The following is a 10,869-nucleotide window of genomic DNA, read 5'->3' on the forward strand; positions in this document are numbered from 1 at the left end:
CTGCGCAACAGCTTTTTTCTAAAATTTTTGAGAGGAATGGAAGATTCGATATAGGCCGATAGTTTTTTATATTTTCCGGGTCAAGGTTTGGCTTTTTCAAGAGAGGCTTTATCACTGCCACTTTTAGTGAGTTTGGTACACATCCGGTGGATAGAGAGCTGTTTATTATGTTCAACATAGGAGGGCCAAGCACAGGAAGCAGCTCCTTCAGCAGTTTAGTAGGAATAGGATCCAGTATGCAGCTTGAAGGTTTAGAGGCCATGATTATTTTCATCATTGTGTCAAGAGATATAGTACTAAAACACTTAAGTGTCTCTCCCGATCCCAGGCCCTCGCAGATCTGTGCAGATCCAGGACAGCTAAGCCCTGGAGGAATACGCAGATTCAAAGAGGAGTCCGTAATTTGCTTTCTAATGGTCATGATCTTTTCCTCAAAGAAGTTCATGAATTTATTACTGCTGAAGTGAAAGCCATCCTCTCTTGGGGAATGCTGCTTTTTAGTTAGCTTTGCAACAGTATCAAAAAGAAATTTTGGATTATTCTTATTTTCCTCGATTAAGTTGGAAAAGTAGGATGATCGAGCAGCAGTGAGGGCTCTTCGGTACTGCACGGTACTGTCTTTCCAAGCTAGTCGGAAGACTTCCAGTTTGGTGTGGCGCCATTTCCGTTCCAATTTCCTGGAAGCTTGCTTCAAAGCTCGGGTATTTTCTGTATACCAGGGAGCTAGTTTCTTATGACAAATGTTTTTCGTTTTTAGGGGTGCAACTGCATCTAGGGTATTGCGCAAGGTTAAATTGAGTTCCTCAGTTAAGTGGTTAACTGATTTTTGTCCTCTGACGTCCTTGGGTAGGCAGAAGGAGTCTGGAAGGGCATCAAGGAATTTTTGTGTTGTCTGAGAATTTATAGCACGACTTTTGATGCTCCTTGGTTGGGGTCTGAGCAGATTATTTGTTGCGATTGCAAACGTAATAAAATGGTGGTCCGATAGTCCAGGATTTTGTGGAAAAACATTAAGATCTACAACATTTATTCCATGGGACAAAACTAGGTCCAGAGTATGACTGTGGCAGTGAGTAGGTCCAGAGACATGTTGGACAAAACCCACTGAGTCGATGATGGCTCCGAAAGACTTTTGGAGTGGGTCTGTGGACTTCTCCATGTGAATATTAAAATCACCAAAAATTAGAATATGATCTGCTATGACTACAAGGTCTGATAGGAATTCAGGAAACTCAGAGAGGAACGCTGTATATGGCCCAGGAGGCCTGTAAACAGTAGCTATAAAAAGTGATTGAGTAGGCTGCATAGATTTCATGACTAGAAGCTCAAAAGATGAAAACGCCATTTTTTTTTGTAAATTGAAATTTGCTATCGTAAATGTTAGCAACACCTCCGCCTTTGCGGGATGCACGGGGAATATGGTCACTAGTGTAACCAGGAGGTGAGGCCTCATTTAACACAGCAAATTCATCAGGCTTAAGCCATGTTTCAGTCAGGCCAATCACATCAAGATTATGATCAGTGATTAGTTCATTGACTATGACTGCCTTTGAAGTGAGGGATCTAACATTAAGTAACCCTATTTTGAGATGTGAGGTATCACGATCTCTTTCAATAATGGCAGGAATGGAGGAGGTCTTTATCCTAATAAGATTGCTAGGGTGAACACCGCCATGTTTAGTTTTGCCCAACCTAGGTCGAGGCACAGACACAGTCTCAATGGGTATGGCTGAGCTGACTACACTGACTATGCTATTGGCAGACTCCACTAAGCTGGCAGGTTGGCTAACAGCCTGCTGCCTGGCCTGCACCCTATTTCACTGTGGGGCTAGAGGAGTTAGAGCCCTATCTATGTTGGTAGATAAGAGGAGAGCACCCCTCCAGCTAGGATGGAGTCCGTCACTCCTCAGCAGGTCAGGCTTGGTCCTGTTTGTGGGTGAGTCCCAGAAAGAGGGCCAATTATCCACAAATGTTATCTTTTGGGAGGGGCAGAAAACAGTTTTCAACCAGCGATTGAGTGCTGAGACTCTGCTGTAGAGCTCGTCACTTCCCCTAACTGGGAGGGGGCCAGAGACAATTACTCGATGCCGACACATCTTTCTAGCTGATTTACAAGCTGAAGCTATGTTGCACTTGGTGACCTCTGACTGTTTCATCCTAACATCGTTGGTGCCGACGTGGATAACAATATCTCTATACTCTCTACACTCGCCAGTTTTAGCTTTAGCCAGCACCATCTTTAGATTAGCCTTAACGTCGGTAGCCCTGCCCCCTGTGTATGATCGCTAAGTGATTCGTTTTAAGTCTAATACTGCGGGTAATGGAGTCGCCAATGACTAGGGTTTTCAATTTGTCAGAGCTAATGGTGGGAGCCTTGGCGTCTCAGACCCCGTAGCAGGGAGGAGTAGAGACAAGAGAAGACTCAGACTCAGACTCCGACTCGCTACATAATGGGGAAAACCGGTTGAAGGTTTCTGTCGGCTGAATGAGCGACACCGGTTGAGCATTCCAACAGTATTTCCCTCCAGAAGCCATGAGAAAGTTGTCCGGCTGCGGGGACTGTGCGGGGGGATTTATACTAACGTTACTGTCTGTACTTACTGGTGGCACAGACGCTGTTTCTTCCTTTCCTACACTGAAATTACCCTTGCCTAACGATTGCGTCTGAAGCTGGGCTTGTAGCACAGCTATTCTCGCCGTAAGGCGATCGTTCTCCTGTATATTATGAGTACAGCGACTGCAATTAGAAGACATCATGTTAATGTTACTACTTAGCTTCGGCTGTTGAAGATGTTGACGAACCATGTCCAGATAAAGCGTCCGAGTGAAAAAAGTTGAATAAGGGAAAAAAAGTTGCGGTGGAAAAAAGGAAAATAAAGTAAAATTGGCAGCTAAAACGCACAGGAAAATGACTCTTCTGTCTCGGGATAAAACGTCCGGGGTGAAAAAAGTTTAACGAAAAAAAGATGAGTGAGGACAAAACTAAAAAAGTTGGTAAATTTGTTGAACACAGAGATTGATTAAACGTTTATTAAAAGTAAAACGTGAATAGTTTGGCAGGTAGCCAAGTAGCAACAAACAGCACAGCAGCACGGAGACAACTCTATATATCTATATACCTCTATATCTATATACCTCTATATCTATATACCGCTATATCTATATACCTCTATATCTATATATCTATATACCTCTATACCTATATATCTATATACCTCTATATCTATATAGCTATATAGCTTTCTCACCTCACCTTTTCCAATACTCTCGTTATACTATCGTTACACCTCATTATAAACCGTTGTAATTAACATTCTAACTGATGCCTCTGTGTTCTCTGTCCTGTAGCCGAACAATGTGGCGGACAAGTTGATGCCAGCGACGCCGGGTACATCACCACCCCAGGGTACCCTCTTGAGTACCCCCCCCACCTGAACTGTCGTTGGCTCATCACCGCCCCAGAACCCTCCCAACGTATCATCCTCAACTTCAACCCACACTTTGAACTGGAGAAGCTGGACTGCAGGTGAGAGAGAGAAGGGGAGGGGAAGAGGGATGGAGGGAGAGAGGGAGAGGTGCTGTGGGATTCACACAACATTTTCCAAATGTGAAATTTCCTATTGTTTCCGATCCAAATGAAAGAGACTGAGGTACACCCTGGCCACATATCCTACCATATTGATTATTACTGAGGTACACCCTGGCCACATATCCTACCATATTGATTATTACTAAGGTACACCCTAGCCACATATCCTACCATATTGATTATTACTAAGGTACACCCTAGCCACATATCCTACCATATTGATTATTACTGAGGGACACCCTGGCCACATATCCTACCATATTGATTATTCCCTGGTCCTCTCTGAATAGCCACTTCCAATCAGTCTCACAGTGAGAGCAGTGCTGTGTGTATTTCCCACCAACATATCTACACCATATCTTTCACAGTGAGACCTGTACTGTGTATTTCCAACACCACAGTGAGCAGTCTGCTTGTGACTGTCTATTTCCTGACACTATATCCACACCATTTCCAGCTCCCTGCTGTTTCTGGCTCAGTGTCTCTCATAACAAGCTATTGGAGTTATCTCTCTGTAATCTTCCACACCATATTCCCCAGCGCTCTATAATCAAATTCCATATCATCATCAACAATAACAACAACAACAACAACAACAACAACATCTACCCTACACAGAATTCTAGAATCCTCCAAAATCAGTGGAGTGTTGGGAGTAATCAATATTTCATTCCATATGCCTGACGTAAATTCTGGTTGCTCTGCCCTCTATTGGTAAATCAGAGAAGTGCAGCCAGATTCCAGACAGTCCATTATTTTGGGAAGGGATTGACCGATGTCCAACTCTCCATACTTCACATAGAATAGCAATGTATCGCTGGGCACCGAGCCCCATATACACCAGGTATTAGGCAACATACTTTTTTGTTTTATATCTACTGTCCTATGCGTTCATAACACTGTCGGTTCCTCGATCACATGTACACGGTCTAAAGACATGGGTCTCCAGTGAGAGAAGACAAGACATTCCTAGTAAAGCTTAGCCATGCATTCAGACAGTGGTTGCATCCCAAATGGCGCCCTATTCACCACATACAACTACAACTATATAGTGAATAGGGTGCCATTTGGCATTCAGAAACTCACAGCCTCTCTCCACGTTGCCCTGGACTGTCCTGCCATTTATTTACATTTTAACTCCATCAATAATACAAGGATATGTTTCTAAAGAGAGATTTATGGGTCAGGATACGTCCTGACAGTCTTTTGTTGGAATCGGAAACATGAATCTTTTAGCAGCTGTTGTTGAAAGGCGCACTATACCACTCTGCTTCTCTGCTTCCGAATCAGAGGCATGAAATAAAGATTTTCTACATCTCTCCCTCTGTCTCTCTGTCTCTCTAATGGGGCAGCTGTGCATTAAGGCTAGATGTTGCATTTTGTTGTCTGGTCTCTCTCTCTCTCTCTCTCTCTCTCTCTCTCTCTCTCTCTCTCTCTCTCTCTCTCTCTCTCTCTCTCTCTCTCTCTCTCTCTCTCTCTCTCTCTCTCTCTCTCTCTCTCTCTCTCTCTCTCTCTCTCCCCAACTCACCTCAATCTCATGCATGGAGTAAACCAAGCCAACAACGCGCACACACACACACACACACACACACACACACACACACACACACACACACACACACACACACACACACACACACACACACACACACACACACACACACACACACACACACACACACACACACACACACACACACACACACACACTCCCTCACATTGTGTGTTGAGCTAGAGCCAACTGCTTGATCTCAGTACATCACCCATCCTTTTAAAGCTGAACATCCCAGGAGGAACAGAGCTGTTTGGTGGGTCCATTAGAAATCACAAGTACCAAACACGTACAGCCTTATTTATTTACCCCGCCGAAAGGGCAGGTTGGGCTTTTTGGAACGGATGTGTGTTGAAATGGAATGGTTATTTTATCAGCCTCCAGTGAGTAAGGACAGGATTCTCAAGTTAAAAAACATCAAATTAAACCGAAAACAACATTCCATAATGTATACTGTATTTCACACCTATTAAGGGTTACTGTCCTTCATTCCTTATGGCTGTTTTTGATTAACAATGTTGCCATATTTAATGTTAGTTAGTAGTTATGACTGTAAGCTGTAAGGGCAGGTTGAGCTTTTTGGAACAGAATGGAATGGTTATTTTATCAGCCTCAAGTGAGTCAGGAGTTTGGAATCAGGAATCAGGAGTCAGGAGTCAGGAGTTGGAAGTCAGGATAGGAGTTAGGAGTCAGGAGTCAGGAGTTAGGAGTTAGGAGTTAGGAGTTAGGAGTTAGGACAGGAGTTATGAGTCAGGATAGGAGTTAGGAGTCAGGATAGGAGTCAGGAGTCAGGAGTCAGGAGTTAGGAGTCAGGAGTCAGGAGTTAGGAGTCAGGAGTTAGGAGTCAGGAGTCAGGATAGGAGTTAGGAGTCAGGATAGGAGTTAGGAGTCAGGAGTTAGTAGTCAGGAGTCAGGAGTTAGGAGTCAGGAGTTAGGAGTCAGGAGTCAGGAGTTAGGAGTCAGGAGTTAGGAGTCAGGAGTCAGGATAGGAGTTAGGAGTCAGGATAGGAGTTAGGAGTCAGGAGTTAGGAGTCAGGAGTCAGGATAGGAGTTAGGAGTCAGGATAGGAGTTAGGAGTCAGGAGTTAGTAGTCAGGAGTCAGGAGTTAGGAGTCAGGAGTCAGGAGTTAGGAGTCAGGAGTCAGGAGTCAGGAGTCAGGAGTTAGGAGTCAGGAGTCAGGAGTCAGGAGTCAGGAGTTAGGAGTCAGGAGTTAGGAGTCAGGAGTCAGGAGTTAGGAGTCAGGAGTTAGGAGTTAGGAGTCAGGACAGGAGTCAGGAGTTTTCTCAATTTGAAAAACAACAAATATGAAAACCCCAAAATAAAAACATGGCATGTTGTACATTCACACCTCTTAAAGGGTTGCAATTCTTCATTTCTGTCTGTATTAAGTTTAATGATGTTGCCATATGTCATGTTAGTTAGTAGTTATGACATCTGAGTGTGCTGTGTGGTCCTGTGGAAGACGGCTATTCCAGGCCTGATGGAGGCCCTATCTGTAGGAGACAGGGCAGGAGCCAATGTGCGTTATGTAGTACACTACTTTTAACCTGAGCCCTGAGGTAATATATAGGGACTAGGGAACCATTTGGGATGCACCCTGGTGTAGGGGCTGGGGCAGGGTTGGCTGGACTGACTGGTCTGAAATTGAGCTGTTAGCTGAGGGGTACAGCAGGGTGCTGAGGGGTCAAAGGTGACTACAGCCATAAGTCCTTAGCTGATCACTGTCAGCTAGAACCCTGACCCCACTCAGACCCCACATCCATCTCTCTTTCCATTCTTGCTTTCTGTCTCTTTCAGTCTCTCTCTCTGTCTGTCTGTCTGTCTGTCTCCCTCCCTCGAGGACATTCAGTATGTTACCAAGTAAATCTCCCTAGAGGACATTCAGTATGTTACCAAGTAAATCTCCCTCGAGGACATTCAGTATGTTACCAAGTAAATCTCCCTAGAGGACATTCAGTATGTTACCAAGTAAATCTCCCTCGAGGACATTCAGTATGTTACCAAGTCAATATCCCTACATTCAGTATGTTAGGGATGGATTGCAATGTACATAATGGTTACCTGGAGGAAAATGGGGGAGGGTCATGCGTTTTCAATTTCAGTCAAGGGGAGGGTTTTGTATATTTTTAAAAAAATCTAGTCATGGGGAAGGTAATGTAATTTGTAATTGATGAAATTTCAATATTTCTCTCTATGTTTTAGAATGAGTTGCTTATCAGGCTATAGATCAGCGTGTGCCCGATGCCACCCCTCATCTGTGATTCTCCGCTGGGCGCGCAATATCAAGTGCACCTATAGGCTATTTAGTGTGGTCTCAATCAAATGATCCAAAGCCTATAGGCTATAGGCTACGAAGTGCATGCTGGGAGAAGCACAGAGCAAAGTTATATTTCTAAGATAGCTGCTGGGATGGTGTAAATAAAACTGGGCTGCATTACACACCGCAATGGATATTCCCACCCTGAGCCACCGCCTGCTCTGCTCTTGTTGATCAAAAACGATTTTGTGTGCTGCTTGACCAATGGCTGTGCTGTGTAGGCCTACGGTGGCAGTTCAGGAGGAGAGTCAATGGCTTCTTCCGAAAATAGTTTTTGATTAGGCCTCGTCCAAATAATGTACTCTCTTGCGCGCGGTCTATCCTATAGCCTATGATCTGTTTAGTTTGACAAGGAGCGCGTCAAGATGAGAAGGAGGACTGGAGGTCAACTTTGATAGTTTGATACTACTACAATTGATTTGAATAAAAACAATATGTTTCTTGCCCATAATGTTTTTATCAGAGTTATTGACCTCACAAAAGAAGCCAGATTCTCGTGACTTAAATTGTGGTTCTGAAACTTGAAGCAGCAGCCGTGGCACAATCAATTGGAAATGGAAATGGTGCTGGAAGTTGGAAAATTCGATTGGGCATAATTCATTTGAACCATCTTCATTTTAATTAGACTTTACTAACAAGAGGGCTTTGTGTTGGAGTCTATTTCTTCCTGTTTAAGAAATAAGATGTACAGTGAGGGGAAAAAAGTATTTGATCCCCTGCTGATTTTGTACGTTTGCCCACTGACAAAGACATGATCAGTCTATAATTTTAATGGTAGGTTTATTTGAACAGTGAGAGACAGAATAACAACAAAATAATCCAGAAAAACGCATGTCAAAAATTTTATTAATTGATTTGCATTTTAATGAGGGAAATAAGTATTTGACCCCCTCTCAATCAGAAAGATTTCTGGCTCCCAGGTGTCTTTTATACAGGTAACGAGCTGAGATTAGGAGCACACTCTTAAAGGGAGTGCTCCTAATCTCAGCTTGTTACCTGTATAAAAGACACCTATCCACAGAAGCAATCAATCAGATTCCAAACTCTCCACCATGGCCAAGACCAAAGAGCTCTCCAAGGATGTCAGGGACAAGATTGTAGACCTACACAAGGCTGGAAGGGGCTACAAGACCATCGCCAAGCAGCTTGGTGAGAAGGTGACAACAGTTGGTGGGATTAATAGCAAATGGAAGAAACACAAAATAACTGTCAATCTCCCCCGGCCTGGGGCTCCATGCAAGATCTCACCTGGTGGAGTTGCAATGCTAATGAGAACGGTGAGGAATCAGCCCAGAACTACACGGGAGGATCTTGTCAATGATCTCAAGGCAGCTGGGACCATAGTCACTAAGAAAACAATTGGTAACACACTACGCCGTGAAGGACTGAAATCCTGCAGCGCCCGCAAGGTCCCCCTGCTCAAGAAAGCACATATACAGGCCCGTCAGAAGTTTGCCAATGAACATCTGAATGATTCAGAGGAGAACTGGGTGAAAGTGTTGTGGTCAGATGAGACCAAAATCGAGCTCTTTTGCATCAACTCAACTCGCCGTGTTTGGAGGAGGAGGAATGCTGCCTATGACCCCAAGAACATCATCCCCACCGTCAAACATGGAGGTGGAAACATTATGCTTTGGGGGTGTTTTTCTGCTAAGTGGACAGGACAACTTCACCGCATCAAAGGGGACGATGGACGGGGCCATGTGCACGTCAAATCTTGGTAAGAACCTCCTTCCCTCAGCCAGGGCATTGAAAATGGGTCGTGGATGGATATTCCAGCATGACAATGACCCAAAACACACGGCCAAGGCAACAAAAGAGTGTCTCAAGAAGAAGCACATTAAGGTCCTGGAGTGGCCTAGACAGTCTCCAGACCTTAATCCCATAGAAAATCTGTGGAGGGAGCTGAAGGTTCGAGTTGCCAAACGTCAGCCTCGAAACCTTAATGACTTGGAGAAGATCTGCAAAGAGGAGTGGGACAAAATCCCTCCTGAGATGTGTGCAAACCTGGTGGCCAACTACAAGAAACGTCTGACCTCTGTGATTGCCAACAATGGTTTTGCCACCAAGTACTAAGTTATGTTTTGCAGAGGGGTCAAATACTTATTTCCCTCATTAAAATGCAAATCAATTTATAACATTTTTGACATGCGTTTTTTTGATTTTTTTGTTGTTATTCTGTCTCTCACTTTCAAATAAACTACCATTAAAATTATAGATTGATCATGTCTTTGTCAGTGGGCAAACGTCCAAAATCAGCAGGGGATCAAATACTTTTTTCCCTCACTGTAGGCCTTCCTGTTTGACAGATGAAATGAGGCTATAGGCTGCTATATCCATAGATTTGTCGGTCCATTCCTCCACCCACCAAGCACTCTTTAAATAGCCTACCTCTGTGTCAGTGAAGGACTGTTAAGTTCAAACCAAGACTAACTCCTAAACCGAGACAGCTTTTAGCAAAACACTTGTAACCTTTTCTCATTGGGCTAAGCCATGGAAGAAGAGTAGTCAGCAGTTAAAGCTTACATTTGTCTGCGTCGGTAGGCCTACTGTCTGGGGTGGAAAGGTAGGCCTACTGTCTGGGGTGGAAAGGTAGGCCTACTGTCTGGGGTGGAAAGGTAGGCCTACTGTCTGGGGTGGAAAGGTAGGCCTACTGTCTGGGGTGGAAAGGTAGGCCTACTGTCTGGGGTGGAAAGGTAGGCCTACTGTCTGGGGTGGAAAGGTAGGCCTAACTGTTGAAAGTACCATGCTCAGATTCCTAGGGACGTCTCTGATTTAATTATTTGCAAACAGGGACAGTTTCGTTGAAAACAAGACACACTGATTAGGCATTGGAGAAAAAAAATAAAGACATACTTTACCCAGTCAGAATGAAAACATTCATACTTTACCCAGTCAGAATGAAAACATTCATACTTTACCCAGTCAGAATGAAAAGATTCATACTTTACCCAGTCAGAATGAAAACATTCATACTTTACCCAGTCAGAATGAAAACATTCATACTTTACCCAGTCAGAATGAAAAGATTCATACTTTACCCAGTCAGAATGAAAACATTCATACTTTACCCAGTCAGAATGAAAACATTCATACTTTACCCAGTCAGAATGAAAACATTCATACTTCACCCAGCATATAGAAATCTAGCTCATAACAGCTTTGAGTTGGGACAGAGCTTCAACAGCATAGTGCCCCACTTTCCTCCTGAAAGGTCTGAAACAGACTGCTTCCATAGCAGAGGGAGACCTCCCCTCCTTAGGACTATACCAGTCTGAAACAGACTGCTTCCATAGCAGAGGGAGACCTTCCCTCCTTAGGACTATACCAGTCTGAAACAGACTGCTTCCATAGCAGAGGGAGACCTCCCCTCCTTAGGACTATACCAGTCTGAAACAGACTGCTTCCATA

At 44.0% G+C, this 10,869-nt stretch overlaps 1 protein-coding gene across 2 annotated transcripts in view; it reads left to right on the forward strand.

The window, feature by feature from the left end:
• Nucleotides 1–10,869, forward strand: part of LOC121536418 (neuropilin-2) — a 282,808-nt gene that overhangs the window by 36,223 nt on the left and 235,716 nt on the right. For both annotated transcript variants that reach the window (XM_041843674.1, XM_041843673.2), the window contains exon 2: nucleotides 3,349–3,526. In XM_041843674.1, the coding sequence (XP_041699608.1) occupies nucleotides 3,349–3,526 (178 nt within the window). The remainder of the gene's footprint in view (nucleotides 1–3,348; nucleotides 3,527–10,869) is intronic.

The sequence above is a fragment of the Coregonus clupeaformis genome, chromosome 23 (assembly GCF_020615455.1).
Source record: "Coregonus clupeaformis isolate EN_2021a chromosome 23, ASM2061545v1, whole genome shotgun sequence".
Classification (NCBI taxonomy): domain Eukaryota; kingdom Metazoa; phylum Chordata; class Actinopteri; order Salmoniformes; family Salmonidae; genus Coregonus; species Coregonus clupeaformis.